This window comes from Artemia sp. Qi Xiang Cuo, chromosome 7, assembly GCF_049724085.1.
Source record: "Artemia sp. Qi Xiang Cuo chromosome 7, ASM4972408v1, whole genome shotgun sequence".
NCBI lineage: Eukaryota > Metazoa > Arthropoda > Branchiopoda > Anostraca > Artemiidae > Artemia > Artemia sp. Qi Xiang Cuo.
Genome location: NC_142800.1, coordinates 6,710,572 through 6,732,955, shown reverse-complemented (window position 1 = coordinate 6,732,955; position 22,384 = coordinate 6,710,572). Strand labels below are relative to the sequence as shown.

The window sequence follows — 22,384 nt, the reverse complement described above, 5'->3', positions numbered from 1 at the left end:
TCGTATGATTCACTTATTTTTTCAGTTCTTATCTGGGTCCCTCCAATTCTTATCTGGGTCGAATCCTAATGTCACTGCCATTTGGTTTAAAATGGGGGTCAATGGTGTGATTCTAAGTTCAGTCAGCGTCAACCAAGCTTTAAACGGGTACCTGGAGAAGTCTGGGGGCAAACAAAGGGAAGTGTTGGATGATTTGCCGCCAACCATGCATTCCACTCCCGGACAAAGGCATTGAATCAGGAGATTGGTATCTGCCCAACGCAGACCAAAGTAAGCATGTGAAAAAGTTTTTTAAGTCCTACCGCAAAACACGTCTCCTACCTTCCAAAATACTCTGCGCATGTGCCTAACTTTGATCTACTCGGAATTAAAAAATAAAAATAAATAAAACATACAAAAACGTATGACCTTTTCGTGCTTCTTAGATGAAAAAAAAGAAGTATATTTTCTAAACTGTTCATAAAAAGAGAATTAGCCAGATAATATACGTCAAGATGATCAAAGTGTCTTTAAACTTTGGTGATCAAACGTTTTGAACACTGATCTGCTCAGAGGTGTGAATATACCAGTCGTGACTTTCATACATGACACAGACTCAGACGAGACGTGAAATTTGATACCGACAAGAAATAATTTGACTAATAGGACAAGCAGTCCTACCACCATGAAACATGTATTTACATGCAGCTGTAGATGACAAAAAAAACATATGAAACACTGATTTAATTTTAAAATTTATGCTTATCGTAATGACAATCTATTGCTTCTTACCTTACTCCAATTCCTTCTATTGTAAATTCCCCCCACCCAAGAACAGGGGGTAACATTACAGCCAGCGCGTAAACCCAAACGAACGCAATAAGAACACCTGTGTTGAGCCAGCCATTGCCGTATCCATTTGATGGTTTTCGTACAACATTACTTCGATCCCATGCAAGGACAGCGAGCGTCATAATGTTTGCTATTCCTAAAGTGAAAGGAAATAGTATGAAATTAAAAAAAATAATAAAAGAGGAGGATGTAATGAAGTGATATTAGGATAATATAATGTATTATTGTATTGTTGAAGAATTGAATAATACACTTGAAAGGGTATTATCCAAAAAGTATTCCTTGTCTATTTATATATGTCTGTATAGAATGCCCATTATAATGAAAATAGCTAATATATGATCGTGCTTAAAACAAACGTTCAGTAAGATCTACTGTTTCATCCAAAAAGAGCAAACATAGGTTTAACTACATAAATTCAGACTTGGTTAGCACATGGTGGGTGATCCAAACCTAACACCATTTTGTTGCACGTCCTCATAGGGATTAAATAGAGTTATGACCTGATTGTGTAAAGAGAAATTAGACAGTGTTTGATACTTGGTCTGAATAGTGGTTTTTATACTAGAAGGACCTTTTCCCGACATAAGTGGAATAGGGGTTAAGAATTTGTTTTGAGAAAAAAGCAAATGGAAAATCTCATTTGTGACAGTCAACGACTAATCCTTCTACGATGTTAACTGATCCCCCTCCCCCTTGCTGGAAAATTTTGGCTTTATCCATGGCTCTCAAACTAAACTTAAAGCGCAATAAAGTTAAATAGAATTCAAAAGTTACCATTTTGTAATGTCTTTTAAAACTCAAATCGAAACCGTTTTGTAGCTGGTAATAACATTTTACTGTATAATTAATGCCAACTATCAAAATATGTGTTAAGAAAATGTATTCAATTGACTAATTAGGATTTGTTGGAAGTATTCAGAAACATTATCCAAAGTATTCCGAGAGCTCGCATCTAATTAGAAAAGGATTTAGGTAAGATCACACCATACAACACATATTTGTCTACGGGCCCTCTAATCTGCGCTGAGGATCAAGCTGCGGCCTGTGGATCGCAATACCCCCTTATTTTATTATTATACTAGAATCACACGATGCTTTATGTTATGTGAGTAGGAGGAACCTAATGACTCCGGTACGAACATAATTTATTCATGGATTATTGATCCACGAATGGGGACAGATTTCTGAGAAATTGATTGATCTACGAAGGGGAACTCAATTTCTGGGAAATTGATTTACATAATCGGCGAGGAATTCTATCATGAGGTAATTTCATTTTTAAATATGGCTTCTCAGGTCTTTAGGTCTGAGAGATAAATTAATATTCAATTTTTAGATAGGGCTTCTCAAGTCTTTAGGCCCGAGAGATAAATTAATATTCTATTGAAGCCTCAATAGTTTAAGTAGGTACAGCTTAGATATTTTTCCAGGAGTTCATACGAGATCAAAACAGATTGAATATATTTTACGCGGGAAATGGTTACCATGGAATTTCAAATGTGACAGCGCAGGGATGCCGAAACAAAGGAACACACAGAAATTACTTTTAGGGGATTATTTGGGCGAAAACAAATTAATCGGCATTTTAGGGATTTTTTGGGTGAAACAGTTTGAAACATTATTGAGAATGATTTGAGGTGAAACTCTGTGGTCGTTATAATACACAAGTTACATTTAAAGAGTGTTGTAAGGAACCCTACCCCAACCCCAAGGCCCCCAAGGGCCCCCAAACGCCCCCTCCCCCCGGGCCCCCAAAGGCCCCTCTCTTCAGGCCCCCAAAGGGCCCCCTCCCTCCGGACCCCTAAAGGGTCCCCTCTCCCCCTGAGCCCCAAAAGAGCCCCCTCCCCCTGGGCCCCCCAACCCATTTTTTTAATACTTTTTTTTGCCCATTTGAGACACAGAAGGGCCCCCTCATCCTCAACTTTTTGGTTCCCCTCGAATATATCTCTTCAGAACAAGTTCTTTACGTATCGTCCCTCCTAAACCAATTTTACAACTTGAAGTACTAATCCTTATCACCCAAAACTTTACATTATGGCTTTTTGAATACCCCAACACCAAACAATACTTTTCAAAAGGCTTTATTATATTTTTCAGAAAAAGTTCTTTTGATAATGTCCCTCCTAAACCAATTTTACAACTTGAAGTACTCATCCTTTTCACCCACAACTTTATTTTATGGGTTTTTAAATACCCCAACATCAAGCAATACTTTTCATAAGGCTTTATTATATTTTTCAGAACAAGTTCTTTACGTAAGGTCCCTCCAAAAACCCATTTTACAACTTGAATTACTCATCTATTTCACCCACAACTTTACTTTACAGCTTTTTAAATACCCCAACACCGAGCAATACTTTTCAAAAGGCTATGTTATATCTTTTCAGAACAAGTTCTTTTCTTAATAACCCTTCTAAACCAATTTTAAAAGTTAAAATACTCATCCTTTTCACCCACTACTTTACTTTACGGTTTTTTTAACACCCCAACACCAAGGAATTCAGCAATTCTATCTTTTCAGAACAATTTCTTTTCTTATTAACCCTCCTAAACTTATTTTACAAGTTGAAGTACTCATCCTTTTCACCCACAACTTTACTTTACGGTTTTTTGAACACCCCAACACCAAGGAATTCAGCAATTCTATCTTTTCAGAACAAGTTCTTTTCTTAATATCCCTCCTAAACCTATTTTACAAGTTGAAGTACTCATCCTTTTCATCCACAACTTTACCTTACGGCCTTTTGCATACCCCAACATCAAGCAATACTTTTCAAAAGCCTTTATTATATCTTTTCAGAACAACTTCTTTACGTAATGTCCCTCCTAAGCCAATTTTAGAACTTGAAGTACTCATCCTTTTTCACCCACAACTTTACCTTACGGCTTTTTGCATATCCCAACACCAGGCAATACTTTTCAAAGGCTGTATTATATTTTTTCAGAACAAGCTGTTTACGTAATGTCCCTCCTAAACCAATTTTACATCTTGAAGTATTCATCCTTTTCACCCACAACTTTACTTTGCAGCTTTTTGAAGACCCGAACACCAAGCAATACTTTCAAAAGGCTTTATTATATCTTTTCAAAACAAGTTTTTTTCTTAATATCCCTCTTAAACCTATTTTACAAGTTGAAGTACTCATCTTTTTTACCCACAACTTTACCTTACGGCCTTTTGCATACCTCAACATCAAGCAATACTTTTCAAAATGCTTTATTAAATCTTTTCAGAACAAGTTCTTTAGGTAATGTCCCTCCTAAACCAATTTTACAACTTGAAGTACTCATCCTTTTTCACCCAAAAAATTACCTTACAGCTTTTTGCATACCCCAACACCAAGCAATACTTTTCAAAGGCTTTATTATATTTTTTCAGAACAAGTTCTGTACGCAATGTCCCTCCTAAACCAATTTTGCAACTTGAAGTCCTCATTCTTTTCACCAATAACTTTACTTTACAGCTTTTTGACCACACCAACACCAAGCAATATTTTCAAAAGGCTTTATTATATCTTTTCAGAACAAGTTCTTAACGTTATGTCCCTCCTAAGCCAATTTTACAACTTGATGTACTCATCCTTTTCAGCCACAACTTTACTTTACGACTTTCGCATACTCCTAACCAAGCAATAGTTTTCAAAAGGCTTTATTATATCTTTTCAGAACAAGTTTTTTACGTAATGTCCCTCCTAAACCAATTTTACAAAATGAAGTACTCATCCTTTTCACCCAAAACTTTACTTTACAGCTTTTTGCATAGCCCAACACCAAGCAATACTTTTCAAAAGGCTTTATTATATCTTTCCAGAACATGTTCTTTACGTAATGTCCCTCCTAATTCAATTTGACAACTTGAAGTACTAATCTTTTTCACACACAACTTTACTTTACGACTTTCTGCATACCCCAACACAAAGCAATTCAGCAATTCTATCTTTTCAGAACAAGTTCTTTACGTAATGTCCCTAATAAGCCAATTTTACAACTTGAAGTACTCATCCTTTTCACACACAACTTTACTTTACGGCTTTTTGTATACCCTAACACCAAGCAATACTTTTCAAAACGCTTTACTATATTTTTTCAGAACAAGTTCTTTACGTAATGTCCCTCATAAACCTATTTTACAGCTAGAAGTACTCATCTTTTTCACCCACAACTTTACTTAATGACTTTTTGCATACCCCAACACCAAGAAATACTTTCAAATACTATATCTTTTCAGAACATGTTCTGTACGCAATGTCCCTCCTAAACCAATTTTACAACTTGAAGTACTCCCATTTTTCAGCCACAACTTTACTTTACGGCTTTTTGCATACCAATTCACCAAGCAATACTTTTCAAAGTTGAATACTTTTCATATGAAAAATTGAAAATTTTGTTCTAAATAGTTACAGATCGATTCTAATTTTGCCCATGAAAATAAAAAGGTTCCACTTCAGTTCTGTTTTTCTCAAAGAGATGAAAAATTGAAAGATCTGTTCTAAATTCATGCATAGAAGATAGATAAAGTTATACCTTAGATGTGAATACTTACCATGAAGATAAAAAATTCCACTTTAATTCTAAATTTTCTCAATGAAGTGAAGATAAGTTCAAGTTCTCTTCTAATTTTTCCAAGAAAATTAAAAGGTTCCACTTTAGTTCTGGTTTTTCTCAAAGAGATGCGAAATTTAAAGTTCTGTTCTAAATTTTACCGCAGATACTTGGATTCTGAATTTTTCCTCCAAGAAGAGAAAAGGTTCTGCTTTAATTCTATATTTTCTCAAAGAAGTGAAAAAAAGTTCAAGTTCTCTTCTAAATGTTGTCCCAGAGAAGAGAAAAGGTTCCAATTAAATTATGAGTTTTCACAACGTAGTGAAGAAAAGTTCAAGTTCTCTCCTGAGTTTTCTCAAAGAAAAGAAAAAAGTTATAGTCCAATTCTAATTTACCCCAAAGAAGTTAACAAATCTCCAAGTGGACGGATTTTGCAGGGGGATTAATTTTACCTGAGGAAGGGGGTTTTCCAGGGGTGAAATTTTTCAGGGGAAATTTTACCGATTTTTTCCGGAGACGTAAGCTAACTTTTAAATTAAATTTTAGCTATTTTATTTTAGGGATTTGCTCCTCAAATTTTTAAATTAGAAAGAGAGTGCGTCGTTCTATTATTAAAGACAATCTTTCAAGCTCTTATCAGCAAAAATGTAGAATTTTACAGTTTTTGACAGAGTGGAGGGATTTTGTACGGGGATTAATTTTACATGAGGAGGCGGGTTTCCAGGAGTGAGATTTTCAGGGGGAAATTTTACCAATTTTTTCCGAGGAGATGGAACGGACTGAATTTGAACTTTAGCGTAAAGAGCTAGGTGCCGAGGAGGGAGACAATAGATATTGATGACGACACTAAATTAACTTAACCATAAAATTCTACATTATTGCACAGAAATACCAAAACCATAGGTTAGGTTAGGTTAGCCTATGTACACGCGCGTACATAGGCTAACCTAATCGAACCTCTGGTTTTGGTATTTCTGTGCAATAATTTGGAATTTTATGGTTAAGTTAGTTTAGTATTGTCATCAATATCTATTGTCTCCCTCCTCAACACCTAGCTATTTACGCTAGAGTTCAAATTCTGTCCGTTCCGTCTCCTCGGAAAAAATTGGTAAAATTTCCCTCTGAAAATTTCACTTCCTAAAACCCCCCTCCTCATGTAAAATTAATCCCCGTACAAAATCTTTCCACTCTGTCAAAAATGCAAAATTCCACATTTTTGCTGATAAGAGCTTGAAAGATTGTCTTTAATGATAGAACGACACACTCACTTTATAATTTAAAAATTTGAGGAGCAAATCCCTAAGATAAAAGAGCTAAAATTTAATTTAAAAGTTTTCTTACGTCTCCGGTAAAAATCGGTAAAATTTCCCTTGAAAATTTCAACCCTGGAAAACCCCCCTCCTCATGTAAAATTAATCCCCGTGCAAAATCCTTCCATTCGGAGATTTTTATTTTCTTTGGAGAAAATTAGAATTGGACTATAACTTTTTTCTTTTCTTTGAGAAAATTCAGAAGAGAACTTGAAATTTTCTTCACTTCGTTGTGAAAACTCAGAATTAAAGTGGAACCCTTTCTCTTCTCTGTGAAAACATTCAGAAGAGAACTTGAGCTTTTCTTCACTTCTTTGAGAAACTATAGAATTAAAGCAGAACCTTTTCTCTTCTTGGAGGAAAATTTAGGAATCGAAGTATCTACGGTAAAATTTAGAACAGAATTTTAAAATTTTCATCTCTTTGAGAAAAACCCGAACTGAAACCTTTTTATTTTCTTGGAAAATTTAGAAGAGAACTTGAACTCTTCTTTACTTCATTGAGAAAATTTAGAATTAAAGTGGAGCTTTTTTACTTCATGGTAAGTATTCACATCTAAGGTATAACTTTTTTCTATCTTCTACGCAAAAATTTAGAACAGATCTTTCAATTTTTTGAAGAATTGATCAATAAGTTATTTGGTAATTCTGAATTGAGCTAACTTTTCACAATCAATGTATAACTTTTTCTATCTTCTATGAAAAATTTGGAACAGTACTTTAAATTTTTTCATCTCTTTGAGAAAAATCAGAACTGAAAATGAACCTTTTTATATTCTTTGGAAAAATAGAATTGATCTGTAACTAATTTCTTTTTCATTGAGAAAGTTCAAAAGAGAACTTGAAATTTCTCCCATTTTGTTTAGAAAATTTAGAATAAAAGTGGAACTTTTTATCTTCTTTGAAAATATTCACAACTATGGTATAACTTTTTCTATCTTCTACGGAAAAATTTAGAATAGAATTTTAATTTTTTATGTCTTTGGGTAATTAAGAACTGAAGTGGAAGCTTTTTATTTTCTCTGGAGAAATTAGATTTGAAGTGTAAGTTCTTTGGTAAACTTCAGAATTGAGCTAGCTTTTCAACGTAAAGAACTTGTTCTGAAAAAATATAATAAAGCCTTTTGAAAAGTATTGCTTGGTGATTGGATATTCAAAAAGCCAAAATGTAAAGTTGTGTGTGAAAAGGGTGAGTACTTCAACTTGTAAAATTGGTTTAGGAGGGCCATTACGTAAAGAACTTGTTCAGAAATAATATAATAAAGCCTTTTTAATCGTATTGCTTGGTGTTGGGGTAAGCAAAAAGCCGTAAAGTAAAGTTGTGTGTGAGAAGGATGAGTAGTTAAAGCTGTAAAATTGGTTTAGTAGGGACATTACGCAAAGAACTTGTTCTGAAACGATAGTATTGCTGAATTGCTTGGTGTTGGGGTATGCAAAAAGTTGTAAAGTAAAGTTGTGTGTGAAAAAGATTTGTACTTCAAGTTGTAAAATTGATTTATGAGGGACATTACGTAAAGAACATGTTCTGGAAAGATATAATGAAGCCTTTTGAAAAGTATTGCTTGGTGCTGGGGTATTCAAAAAGCTGGAAAGTAAATTTGTGTGTGAAAAGGATCAGTACTTCAAGTTGTAAAATTGGTTTAGGAGGGAAATTACGTAAAGAACTTGTTCTGAAAAGATATAATAAAGCCTTTTGAAAAGTATTGCTTGGTGTTGGGGTATGCAAAAAGCCGTAAAGTAAAGTTGTGGGTGAAAAAGATGAGTACTTCAAAGTTGTAAAATTGGTTTAGGAAGGACATTACGTAAAGAACTTGTTCTGAAAAAATATAATAAAGCCTTTTGAAAAGTATTACTTGGTGTGTGGGCATGCAAAAAGCCTTAAAGCAAAGTTGTGGGTGAAAAAGGTGAGTACTTCAACTTGTAAAATAGGTTTAGCAGGTTCATTACGTAAAGAACATGTTCTTAAATGATATAATAAAGCCTTTGAAAAGTATTGCTTGGTGTTGGGGTATATAAAAAGCCGTAAAGTAAAGTTGTGTGTGAGAAGGATGAGTACTTCAAGTTGTGAAATTGGTTTAGGAGGGACATTACGTAAAAAACTTGTTCTGAAAACATAGAACTGCTGAATTGCTTGGTGTTGGGGTATGCAAAATGTCGTAAAGTAAAGTTGTGTGTGAAAAAGATGAGTACTTCAAATTGTAAAATTAATTTATCAGGGAAATTACGTAAAGAAATGTTCTGAAAAGATATAATGAAGCCTTTTGAAAAGTATTGCTTGGTGTTGGGGTATTCAAAAATCTGTAAAGTAAAGTTGTGTGTGAAAAGGATCAGTACTTCAAGTTTAAAAACTGGTTTAGGAGGGACATTATGTAAAGAACTTGTTCTGAAAAGTTATAATAAAACCTTTTGAAAGTATTGCTTGGTGTTGGGGTGTTCAAAAAGCTGTAAAGTAAAGTTGTGGGTGAAAAGCATGAGTACTTCAAGTTGTAAAATTGGTTTAGGAGGGACATTACGTACAAAACTTGTTCTGAAAAAATATAATAAAGCCTTTGAAAAGTATTACTTGGTGTTGAGGTATGCAAAAAGCTGTAAGGTAAAGTTGTGGGTGAAAAAGGATGAGTACTTCAAGTTGTAAAATTGGTTTCGGAGGGATATTACGTAATGAACTTGTTCTGAAAAGATATAATAAAGCCTTTTGAAAAGTATTGCTTGATGTTGGGGTATGCAAAAGGCCATAAGGTAAAGTTGTGGGTGAAAAGAATGAGTAGTTCAACTCTTAAAATAGGTTTAGGAGGGATTCAGAACAAAGAACTTGTTCTGAAATATTATAATAAAGCCTTTTGAAAAGTATTGCTTGGTGTTGGGGTACGCAAAAAGCCTTAAAGTAAAGTTGTGGGTGAAAAAAGTGAGTACTTCAACTTGTAAAATAGGTTTAGGAGGGACATTACGTAAAGAACTTGTTCTGAAATGATATAATAAAGCCATTGAAAAGTATTGCTTAGTGTTGGGGTATACAAAAAGCCGTAAAGTAAAGTTGTGTATGAGAAGGATGAGTACTTCAACTTGTAAAATTGGTTTAGGAGGGACATTACGTAAAGAACTTGTTCTGAAAAGATAGAATTGCTTTATTGCTTGGTGTTGGGGTATAAAAAAAGTCATAAAGTAAAGTTGTGTGTGAAAAAGATGAGTACTTCAAGTTGTAAAATTTATTTATGAGGGACATTAGGTAAAGAAAATGTTCTGAAAAGATATAATGAAGCCTTTTGAAAAGTATTGCTTGGTGTTGGGGTATTCAAAAAGCTGTAAAGTAAATTTGTGTGTGAAAAGGATCAGTACTTCAAGTTTTAAATTTTTTTTAGGAGAGACATGACGCACAGAACTTGTACTGAAAAGATATAATAAAACCCTTTGAAAGTATTGCTTGGCGTTGGGGTGTTAAAAAAGCTGTAAAGTAAAGTTTTGGGTGAAAAGCATGAGTACTTCAAGTTTCAAAATTGGTTTAGGAGGGACATTACGTACAAAACTTGTTCTGAAAAAATTTAGTAAAGCCTTTGAAAAGTATTGCTTGGTTTTGGTGTATTCAAAAAGCTTTAAAGTAAAGTTGTGGGTGAAAAAGGATGAGTACTTCAAGTTGTAAAATTGGTTTAGGAGGGACATTACTTAAATAACTTGTTCTGAAAAGATATAATAAAGCCTTTTGAAAAGTATTGCTTGGTGTTGGGGTATGCAAAAAGCCGTAAAGTAAAGTTGTGGGTGAAAAGGATGAGTACTTTAACTTGTAAAATAGGGTTAGGAGGGTATTAAGAAAAGAACTTGTTCTGAAAAGATATAATAAAGCCTTTTGAAACTATTGCTTGGTGTTGGGGTGTTCAAAAGGCTGTAAAGTAAAGTTGTGGGTGAAAAGGATGAGTACTTCAAGTTGTAAAATTGGTTTAGGAGGAACATTACGTAAAAAACTTGTTCTGAAAAAATATAATAAAGCCTTTGAAAAGTATTGATTGGTTGTGGGATATGCAAAAAGCCATAAAGTAAAGTTGTGGGTGAAAAGGATGAGTACTTCAAGTTGTAAAATTGGTTTAGGAGGGACATTACTTAAAGAACTTGTTCTGAAAAGATATAATAAAGCCCTTTGAAAAGTATTGCTTGATTTTGGGTTATGCAAAAAGCCGTAAAGTAAAGTTGTGGGTGAAAAGAATGAGTACTTCAATTTGTAAAATAGGTTTAGGAGGGACATTACGGTAAGAACTTGTTCTGAAAAGATACATTAAAGCCTTTTGAAAAGTATTGCTTGGTGTTGGGGTATTTAAAAAGCTGTAAAGTAGAGTTGTGGGTGAAATGGATGAGTACTTCAAGTTGTAAAATGGGTTTAGGAGGGACATTACGAAAAGAACTTGTTCTGAAAAATATAATAAAGCCTTTTGAAAAGTATTGCTTGGTGTTGGGATATTCAAAAAACCATAATGTAAAGTTGTGGGTGATATGGATGAGTATTTCAAGTTGTACAATTGTTTTAGGAGGGACATTAAGTAAAGAACTTGTTCTGAAAAGATATATTCGGGGGGAGCCAAAAAGTTAAGGGTGAGGGGGGGCCCTTCTGTGTCTCAAGTGCGCAAAAGTAAAGTATTAAAAAAAGGGGTTGGGGGCCCGGGGGAAGGGGGGCTCTTTGGGGGCCAGGGAGGAGGAGGGCCCTTTGGGGGCCTGGAGGGAGGGGGCCATTTCGAGGCCCGGGGGAGGGGGCCTTCTGGGGCCTGGGGGAGGGGGGCCATTGGGGTTGGGATAGGGGACCTTACAACACTCTTCAAATGGAATTTGTGTATTATAACGACCACAGAGTTTCACCTCAAATTATCCTCTAAAATGTCTCAAACTGTTTCGCCCAAAAAAATCCCTAAAATACCGATTAATTTTTTTTCGCCCAAATAATCCCCTAAAAGTAATTTCTGTGTGTTCCTTTGTTTCAGTATCCCTGCGCTGTCACATTTGAAATTCCCAGGAAACCATTTCCCTCGTAAAATATATACAATCTGTCTTGATCTCGTATGAATTTCTGAAAAAATATCTAAGGTGTTCCTCCTTACACTATTATGGTTTCGAAAGAATATTAATTTATCTCTCAGACCTAAAGACCCGAGAAGCCATATTTAAAAATAGAATATTAATTTATCTCTCAGACCTAATTACCAGAGAAGCCATATTTAAAATTGAAATCCCCTCATGATAGAATTCCCCACCGATTATGTAAATAAATTTCACAGAAATTGAGTTCCCCTTTGTAGATCAATCAATTTTCAGAAATATGTCCCCCTTCGTAGATCAATAATCCATGAATAAATTATGTTCGTACCGGAGTCATTAGGGCCCCCCTACTTATGTGTATCATTACAATGGGATATTGCTCCTCGTCACGTTACTCCTTACTTGGATGCATGTCCCTTGTTTATTAGATGCATTTCGCCCCATCTTCAGAAGCATGCACTCTTCACCCGGTTGCCATTATTATTGCTACCATTAATTTATCTAGGTTTTCTACTCCAGTATTATAGTAGTCCAATAAAATTACAGTTTTTACCCGGCATCTGACCAACAGCAATTTTTTTGGCACCAAAATGTACAGAAAATTTGCTTAATAAAAAATATCAGAAATCAGCCGTCCAGAAATACCCCTTTTTCAGGGAAAAAGGTTGAATTCAAATCTCTACAATATTTGCTGGATTGAAAGGTGGTTTCCTATTAATTTAGTCCGATGAGACCAAAAAAATATATTGCAATAGTAAAATTCCATCGTTTAGTACCCCATTTCCAACCAAGCAGGGTCAGAGGGGGATAAAAAATCAGAATCTCAATTCGTGCAGTATTTGGTGGATTGAAAGGTCGTTTACTATTGATTCAAGTCTGGAAAGACCAAAAATTATATCAGAGTGAAAAAATTCGATCACTTAATACCCTATTTCCATCCTAGACGAGATCAAAAGGGTAAAAATATCATTTGTGGATTTATAATAATATAATACATAATGAAAAGTAGAAAAATGGTGTACTAAGTGATGGAATTTTTTAATTCTGATAACATTTAGGGCTCCCCGGATTCAACTTAGTAGAAAACAACCTTTCAATTCAGACAATATTTCATAAATTTAAATTCGAGATCCCCCCCCCCTTCCCTCTTTTCCCTGTTAAAAGAGGGTATTTCTTCATTGCCGATTTTGACCAATTTTGGATATACTATTAATCAAATTTTTCTGAATATTTTGGCATCAAAACATTTCTGTTGCTCAAACGCCGAACTTTTTTCATAGTTTTACTGGACTATAGGGCTACCACTGAAAATTCTCCGATAACCCAGAATATACTTGTGAAAGCTCCCAAGGTTTGAAAATTCCCAAGATATTAAATAACAACCATAAGCCTAATATACTTTTAGAAGTAATTTGCTAATTTAAACAAGCACTTTTCCAAGATCTTAAGCTCAAAACTGAACTCCCGAGATATTTGAAAAACACAGAGGAGTGACAGCCCTGCAGCATAAGTTTAGATAAATATAATACTTTATTGTAAGTTATTTGGTTGTTGAAAGTATAGAGTTAAAGTGTGGATCTGCTTACCACATTTACTTGTTAGATAATTAAAGTAACTCTTCAAAGGCTTGCATTAATTTTGGAATAAGCAGAGCATTAAACATTTAACAGCCGATTTCGTGGCGTAAATACAATTTTTAGCGCCCGGGGAAAATATTGGTTTCGCCAGCCTCCCCTTCACTACCATAACATAGGTAGACCATAGTATTAAGGGAAAAAATAGAACATTTTAGTGCCCCCTCTGAGGTTGCGCCCAGACACAGTTGCCCCCTTGCCCCTCCTAGGTACGCCACAGACCCGAGTTTTCATGTTTTCTTATTATAGGCTCTAGAAAGTACTACTTAATATGCGAAACCAATAGCAATTGCTTACTCCTTCCATTTGAAAGCGAAGCTTTTTCTTTCAATGCGAATAATCTATTACTATTTTCAGAAAAGTTTTTGAAATTTCTTTAGGGTAATTTAGATACAAGTATACGCGTTACAGCAAGAGTGGCGGAAAGCAAGAAGAAAGATAAGACCTTCATCGCTTCTTTTAAAGAATAACTCGTATCAAGGATGTAAATTACTTTTATTCTATACGGTGAGGTCAATACTGCCGACTGTTGCGACCTAAATGCACTGAGACAGGCAAAAAAATAAATTCGTAAAGCGGTGTTTTGCAAGAATACTCACCTAATTTATAAGTATTTATGTATGAACATAACATGTGTTTATAATATATACCGTGTACAAGAACGTATCCAGGCTTTTTTCTTCTTTTTTTGGGGGGGAGGGGGTTTGGTTACAAAAAAAACTTTATAAACACATTAAAAACTTGTTTATGTTAATTTTTCTTACTTTTTACGAGTCTGACAAGTATTCCGGGGGGGGGCGGGGTCTAGCCCCCCCCCTGGATACGGCCTTGACTCTGTATACTTGACTATAGCACATATACTATATAAAGAGCTTTGTCGACTTTTCATTACCTCCCTCCAATAACCGGGGCCGTTTCTCCTAAGAATTGAAGCTAACATTGCCTCCCTCCAAATGCTTTGCTTGCCTGCCTAGGGGCTTTGACCGATATTATCACAACATTACAACTCTAATATTATATATAATTTCGCAAACAAGTTTTTTAATTAAGATTAATTGAGAAAATAGCTGTAATTCTTCCACCAGCATCAAATGGCAATTCCTCCTTTCTTGCCAATTTTTTTTGAAATCTTTAACCAAAAAATGAACAAAAAAAGACCAAAAATTGTTCAATAAATACAACACACTGAACCCCATAGAGGAGCCATGGCCTATAAAGAAAGTGTAAGTTAAACATACTTTATAAATACGAACTCGTATACGATTAATAAAAAAACGAGGGAGAGGGGGTGGGAGAAAAGAGAAAGAGACAGGGAGGGAGGGAGAAAAAAAAAGAAAGAGACAGATAGTGTAAAACAATTTCAGTTTAATAAGATATATAAATAAGATATAATATCTTCTGTTTGTATCAGATATAATAATCTGATATAATATCAGATAAATAAGATATATAAGATTATAAGAATTTATTTTGGTCATTCAGTAAAAACTACACAGGGTCCAATGAAACTGAAGTAATTAATTATTATAACAAAATGAAAGTTATAAAAATAATAGACGAAAAAATCACAACGAAGCGGGCTAAGCAAGGAAGGGTATTTCACATAATGTGATACGTAATTCAAGGGTTAAACTCATGGATTAGGCCAAAAACATAATTGGTGTTTTTTCACCAAGTATTTTTTTTTTTCGTTCCAACTCTAGCGCTTACCCGCTGGGAGGTAAACATTCAACCGCTGCATTATCAGTCGATATGACCGAACAATCAATTTTAATTAACAATTAATTTTAATCGATGATTTAACAGTCTGAAAAATCCTTATACTATTCTAGGATAGAAATTATAGGTTTAATTTAATAGTTCTTAAAGTTCTTTGCAATGAATTCCTTTTGTAATTTAAATAGAGACAAGACATTTACCTAATGAAGCTAGAGGTGCCAGAAGCAGGTTACAATCACTTTGCTACCTCCTGTGTAGTAAAAACCTGCTCTGCTTCATCATTGATAGTACGAAGGGCATAATATCTCCGAGATACACTGCGTGCTGCCATCTACATTTATTCTAACGCTGACGGGCTATAATTTATTCAAGGATTATCGATCTACGAAGGGGAGAGAATTTCTGAGAAATTGATTTGCATAATCGAGGGGAATGTATTGATCGACTCGAGGGGAATTTATTTGTTGTTTCAAAGGGGAATTATTGATTCAAGAAAGGGGAATTATTGATTTAAGAACGGGGAATTTATTTGTTGTTTCTAAGGGGAATTATTAATCTATGAAAGGGGAATTAGAAATGCCATCACTTGTTATCTTGGAATTATGCGGGATTCTAAAGAGAAACAAATTCTATTTTTAAATACAGCTTCTCTGATCTTTAGGTCACAGAGATAAATTAATATTCTATGGAAACCTTAATAATGTAGCTAGGAACATCTATGAGATGAAGAGATTAACGCAGGAAAGGGTTTCCTAGGATTTTCAAATGTGACAGCACAGAGATGCCAAAACAAAAGGAACACGCATAAATTACGTTTAGGTATTATTTGGGCGAAACCGTTTTGAGACTTTTTAGAAGATGATGTAAGCGAAACCGTTTGAGGCATTTTAGAAGATGATTTTAGAAGATGATTTAGAAGATGATTTAAGCGAAACCCTTTGAGGCATTTTAGAAGATGATTTTAGAAGATGATTTAGAAGATGATTTGAGGGTGAAACACTGTGGTCGTTATAATACACAAGTTCCATTTGAACAAGGTTGTGAGGTCCCCTACCCCAATATCAAAGGGCCCGATCCCCTATCCCATCCCTGAAGGAACCTCCCAGCCCCCAAGGCCCCCGGGCCCCCAAAGGCACCCAGGCCCCCAAAGGCCCCCCGGGCCCCCAAGTGCCCCGGCCCCCTAAGTGCCCCCAGCCTCCCAAATGCCCCCGGACCCCCCAAATGCCCCCCGAACCCCCAACTCTTCCCCCCTCATTTTTTTTATACTTTTTTATTTGCGCATTTGAGACACAGAAGGGCCCCATCCCCCCAACTTTTGGCTCCCCATCCCACCATTAGTGTTTTGTCGTGATTAACCTTGTCACAATTACATTCTTTTGATTTTCAAAGTTCATTTTGAATTTCTTTCGTTGAAATGCAAGAGTTGGAATATTTCAGTAGTGTTTTGTCGTGCTTTACCTTGACACAGTTACATTCTCTTGATTTTTAAAAGTTAATTTTGGATTTCTTTCATTGAAATGCAAGAGGTGCATTATTTCAGTAGTATTTTTTCGTGGTCTACCTTGTCAAAGTTACATTCTCTTGATTTATCAAAGTTGATTTTGTAATTTCTTTTGTTAAAATGAAAGAGTTGGAATATTTCAGTAGTGTTTTGTCGTGGTTTACGTTGTCACAGTTACATTCTCTTGATTTTTCAAAGTTCATTTTGTATTTCTTGCGTTGAAATGCAAGAGTTGGAATTTTTCAGTAGTGTTTTGTCGTGGTTTACCTTGTCACAATTACATTCTCTTGATTTTTCAAAGTGCATTTTGAATTTCTTTCATTGAAATGCAAGAGTTGGAATATTTCAGTAGTGTTTTGTTGTGGTTTACCTTGTCACACTTACATTCTCTTGATTATTCAAAGTTCATTTTGGATTTCTTTCATTGAAATACAAGAGTTGGAATATTTTAGTAGTGTTTTGTCGTGGTTTACCTTGTCACAGTTACATTCTCTTGATTTTTCAAAGTTCACTTTGGATTTCTTTCGTTGAAATGCAAGAGTTGGAATATTTCAGTAGTGTTTTGTCATGGTTTACCGTGTCACAGTTACATTCTCTTGATTTTCAAAGTTCATTTTGAATTTATTTCGTTGAAATTCAAGAGTTGGAATATTTCAGTAGTGTTTTGTCGTGGTTTACCTTGTCACAGTTACATTCTCTTGATTTTTCAAAGTTCATTTTAAATTACTTTTGTGAAAAGCAAGATTTTGAATATTTCAGTAGTCTTTTGTTATGGTTTACCTTGTCACAGTTACATTCTCTTGATTTTTCAAAGTTCATTTTGGATTTCTTTCGTTGAAATGCAAGAGTTGGAATATTTCAGTAGTGTTTTGTTATGGTTTACCTTGTGACACTTACATTCTCTTGATTTTTCTAAGTTCATTTTTGATTTCTTTCATTAAAATGCAAAAGTTGGAATATTTCAGTAGTGTTTTTTTGTGGTTTACCTTGTCACAGTTACATTCTCTTGATTTTTCAACGTTCATTTTGAATTTCTTTCGTTGAAATGCAAGAGTTGGAGTATTTCGGTAGTGTTTTGTTGTGGTGTACCTTGTCACAGTTATATTCTCTTGATTTTTCAAAGTTCATTTTGGATTTCTTTCGTTGAAATGCAAGAGTTGGAATATTTCAGTAGTGTATTTTCGTGGTATACCTTGTCACACTTACATTCTCTTGATTTTTTCAAAGTTCATTTTGGAATTTCTTTCGTTGAAATGCAAGAATTGGAATATATCAGTAGTGTTTTGTCGTGGTTTACCTTGTCACAGTTACATTCTCTTGAATTTTCAAAGTTCATTTTGGGATTTCTTTTGTTGAAATGCAAGAGTTGGAATATTTCAGTAGTGTTTTGTCCTTGTTTACCTTGTCACATATACATACTCTTGATTTTTCAAAGTTCATTTTGGATTTCTTTCGTTGAAATGCAAGATTTGGAATATTTCAGTAGTTGTGTGTCATGGTTTACCTTGTCACAGTTACATTCTCTTGATTTTCCAAAGTTCATTTTGAATTTCTTTCTTTGAAATGCAAGAGTTGGAATATTTCAATAGTGTTTTGTCGTGATTTACCTTTTCACACTTACAGTCTCTTGATTTTTGAAAGTTCATTTGGAACTTCTTTCGTTGAAATGCAAGAGTTGGAAGATTTCAGTAGTGTTTTGTTGTGGCTTACCATGTCACAGTTACATTCTCTTGATTTTTCAAAGTTCATTTTGGATTTCTGTCCTTGAAATGCATGAGGTTAAATATATCAGTTGTGTTATGTTAAGGTTTACCTTGTCACAGTTAGATTCTCTTGATTTTTCAAAGTTCATTTTTGGATTTTTGTTGTTGAAATGCAAGAATTGGAATATTTCAGTAGTGTTTTGTTGTGGTTTACATTGTCACACTTACATTCTCTTGATTTTTCAAAGTTCATTTTGGATTTCTTTCGTTAAAATGCAAGAGTTGGAATATTTCAGTAGTGTTTTGTCGTGGTTTACCTTGTCACAATTACATTCTCTTGATTTTTCAAAGTTCATTTTTGATTTCTTTCGTTGAAATGCAAGAGTTGGAATATTTCAGTAGTGTTTTGTCATGGTTTACCTTGTCACAATTAAATTCTCTTGATTTTTCAAAGTTCATTTTGAATTTCTTTCATTGAAATGCAAGATTTGGAATATTTAAGTAGTATTTTGTCATAGTTTACCGAGTCACAGTTACATTCTCTTGATTTTTCAACGTTCATTTTGAATTTCTTTCGTTGAAATGCAAGAGTTGGAGTATTTCGGTAGTGTTTTGTTGTGGTTTACCTTGTCACAGTTATATTCTCTTGATTTTTCAAAGTTCATTTTGGATTTATTTCGTTGAAATGAAAAAGTTGGAATATTTCAGTAGTGTATTTTCGTGGTATACCTTGTCACACTTACATTCTCTTGATTTTTCAAAGTTCATTTTGGAATTTCTTTCATTTAAATGCAAGAGTTGGAATATATCAGTAGTGTTTTGTCGTGGTTTACCTTGTCACTGTTACATTCTTTTGATTTCTCAAAGTTCATTTTGGAATTTCTTTCGTTGAAATGCAAGAGTTGGAATATTTCAGTAGTGTTTTGTCCTGGTTTACCTTGTCATATATACATTCTCTTGATTTTTCAAAGTTTATTTTGGATTTCTTTCGTTGAAATACAAGAGTTGGAATATTTCGGTAGTGGTTTGTCATGGTTTACCTTGTCACACTTACATTCTCTTGATTTTTCAAAGTTCATTTTTGGATTTCTTTCGTTGAAATGCAAGAGTTGGAATATTTCAGTAGTGTTTTGTCGTGCTTTACCTTGTCACAGTTACATTCTCTTGATTTTTCAAAGTTCATTTGGAACTTCTTTCGTTGAAATGCAAGAGTTGGAAGATTTCAGTAGTGTTTTGTTGTGGCTTACCATGTCACAGTTACATTCTCTTGATTTTTCAAAGTTCATTTTGTATTTCTTTCGTTGAAATGCAAGAGTTGGAATATTTCAGTAGTGTTTTGTTGGGGTTTACTTTGTCACAGTTAAACTCTCTTTATTTTTCAAAGTACATTTTGGATTTCTTTCGTTGCGGTTTATTTGTGGTTTACCCAACACGGAAAAATTCAGAACAGAGCTGCGACCTATGCAAAAATAATTTCGCAATTGAAAATAAATCTTAATTCAACCTTAGACACATGTGTGAGAAAGTGATCATAACCTGACTAAATTGTAAAAATAGCAAAGCTTTACTATGACTTTTGGGTAATGGTAAAAGTAACGAAGCATTAATTTTCTTTGTGTAAGAAAAACAAACCAAACTTTGTGAAATCAGATTTGAATAAAAATACCCTTGATTCAACAAGGTCCATAAAATGCGCATAAGCCGGACCGCTTCAGATCGGAGGCCAATGGATAGGATATTATGCCACAAAAATCACATGACAAGATATAGAAGAAAAACAGAGATTTTGAATAGGGAAAGCGGAAACCAACATTTTAAACAAAGAATTATTATTAGCCTTGTTACAAAAAAGAGGGATTGAATCAAAACTGGTCTCTCGCCAATGGGAGACAAGTATTTCAAAATCAGACAAAGCTTAAAATAATGGCTCGGGGACTGAAAGAAGGTAGTCTTTTTAGGAACTAACAACGAGTAAGTGTTTTCTTTTTAATTAAGATAGGCTGCCACTGCCTGTCTGAATTCCCCTTTGAAGCTAACATTAAGATAATAAGTAAAGTTCTGAAAGATTTCTGTCGTCTGGATAAACCAGGCTAAGTAATAAATTTAATACGTATACAGGAGACATAAGAATAAAAACTAGTGTTGAAAGCAAAGCACGACATTTGATTATAATTTAGTGATTTGGGATATGTTTGATTGGAAAGACTTGGGGACCCTAGGTTAAATACAGCAATTTCTAAGGATTGGAATAGAAATAAGATTAGATCGCGTTAGAAATTTGAACGTTGGAATAACCTAAGGTTTAAGTACAATATAAACTCCTTGACCTTAAAGAATAAATTAAAAAGTCTTTTTGCCTCTTTCTTCCAGTTTATTGACCTTTGGAATTTACCTAGGGTTTATTAAAATCTTACATATAAGAAGATTGTAGCGATAGAACCATACCATATTCCTCCCCTGGCAATTTCTCTGATATTATAAGAAAGAAGGACTCAGTTTTCTCTTTTAGCCACTTTGACATTTCAAACCGTGCAAATATTATATAGAGGCGGCCCGATGTTTATCAGAATGGTATGGGAATAAATGAGGAATTAAATTGCTACATTAAGATTTCAAATCTCTTCCGTCCAAAGATCCAATTTTCTCCAGAAATTTGTAGTTTATCAGAGTTCCAAAGAACACTAACTTTCTTTTAGATTATAAACTCGAAACTTGGTTTAATTTATACGACCATTGAGACTTGATAAAAAGGTTATTCCTAGAAACTATAATTTTACACAAAGAACTTTAATTACACCAGCGCTCAAGCCAGTCTGGTCATTCAAGTGTAGTTATTTCAGTTGTAAACGTTAGATAGCGTAGAATTAACTAAACCCTTTTTTCGGTAAACGTTGGTGGATTGAACAAGCAGACCCATAGAATATTAGACAACAGACCTGGAAGAGGTCGAGAAATATTATAAATAGAATTATAATAATTTCCTTTTATTTCTTCTATAATAAATATCAGTTGTCACTGAATTCTGAGTACCAATCTTACCAACACGCCTCAGTAACAGCACGCTACCAAATTTTAGCCGGGATAGTAGGGGCAACGTTACAACTGGTGTCAGCGGTACTCAAGTTTGGTGCAACTTTCATTTAAGAGGGGGGGGAGGATTAATATAAATTATAAATTTTGGTAAAATTTAGTCCTCGGTTCCTCACAAGAAGGTGTTTGTTCAGTTTTTCTAAACCTATCAGAGACAGAAAAGTTTGAAAAAGTGTTCATTAAAGAAATTTTTTTAGCATAAAGGGAAGTTCAAACATCCTTTTACCTTCCTAAGATTATTTCTTTCCTCTCTTTTTTCTTCTTTTTGCTACAAGTTCTAGTATCCGAATCGTCTATAATTTACTCAAATAGGGCCATAGGTCAATCAGGTTTAAGTGTGTGTAATTATAATACTAAACTTGAGGGTAAATTTAAATTGAGGTACTGAGGAAATTCTCACACAATTTATAAATAGACCTATTTTAGCGATTTAAAACAATATAAGGGGTCACTAGCACGGACAAGACTAGGACTAAGAAGGTCACTAGCACAGACAAGACTAGGACTATGAAACAGGAGAAACTAGCACGGACAAGACTAGGACTATGAAACAGGAGTCACTAGCACGGACAAGACTAGGACTATGAAGGTCACTAGCACGGACAAGACAAGGAAAATGAAACAGGAGTCACTAGCATGGACAAGACCAGGACTATGAAGGTCACTAGCACGGACAAGACTAGGACTATGAAACAGGGGTCACTAGCACGGATAATTGGGAGGGGTTTTGTTCTGAAGATGAACGAGTATCTAATCTTTTTCAAGAGGTATTTGTCAGCCGACAAATATTTATTAATTAAAAAAAGGGTCCGAAAGGGCCAAGCAGCATAATACAACAACAAAGTATTAGAAATCAAAATCTTACCTAATAATTTAGTGTATGTCATTCAAGAGTGTTCATCAAAAAATTATTCTTATAGGGGACCCTATCTAGTGGTAATGGAATTATATAAAAATGTCCTTTTGTTACACGAGTTAAAAACTTATAAACGACGGTTAGTAAATATAAGACTTCTTAAAAAGATAAACAAGGAAG

The 22,384-nt window shown here is 34.4% G+C and overlaps 1 protein-coding gene across 1 annotated transcript in view; it reads right to left on the bottom strand.

Moving 5' to 3' along the window:
- LOC148949893 (visual pigment-like receptor peropsin) overlaps positions 1-22,384 on the bottom strand; it is a 548,047-nt gene that overhangs the window by 249,429 nt on the left and 276,234 nt on the right. The window contains exon 3 of the mRNA XM_089091358.1: positions 772-967. Within this exon, the coding sequence (XP_088947484.1) occupies positions 772-967 (196 nt within the window). The remainder of the gene's footprint in view (positions 1-771; positions 968-22,384) is intronic.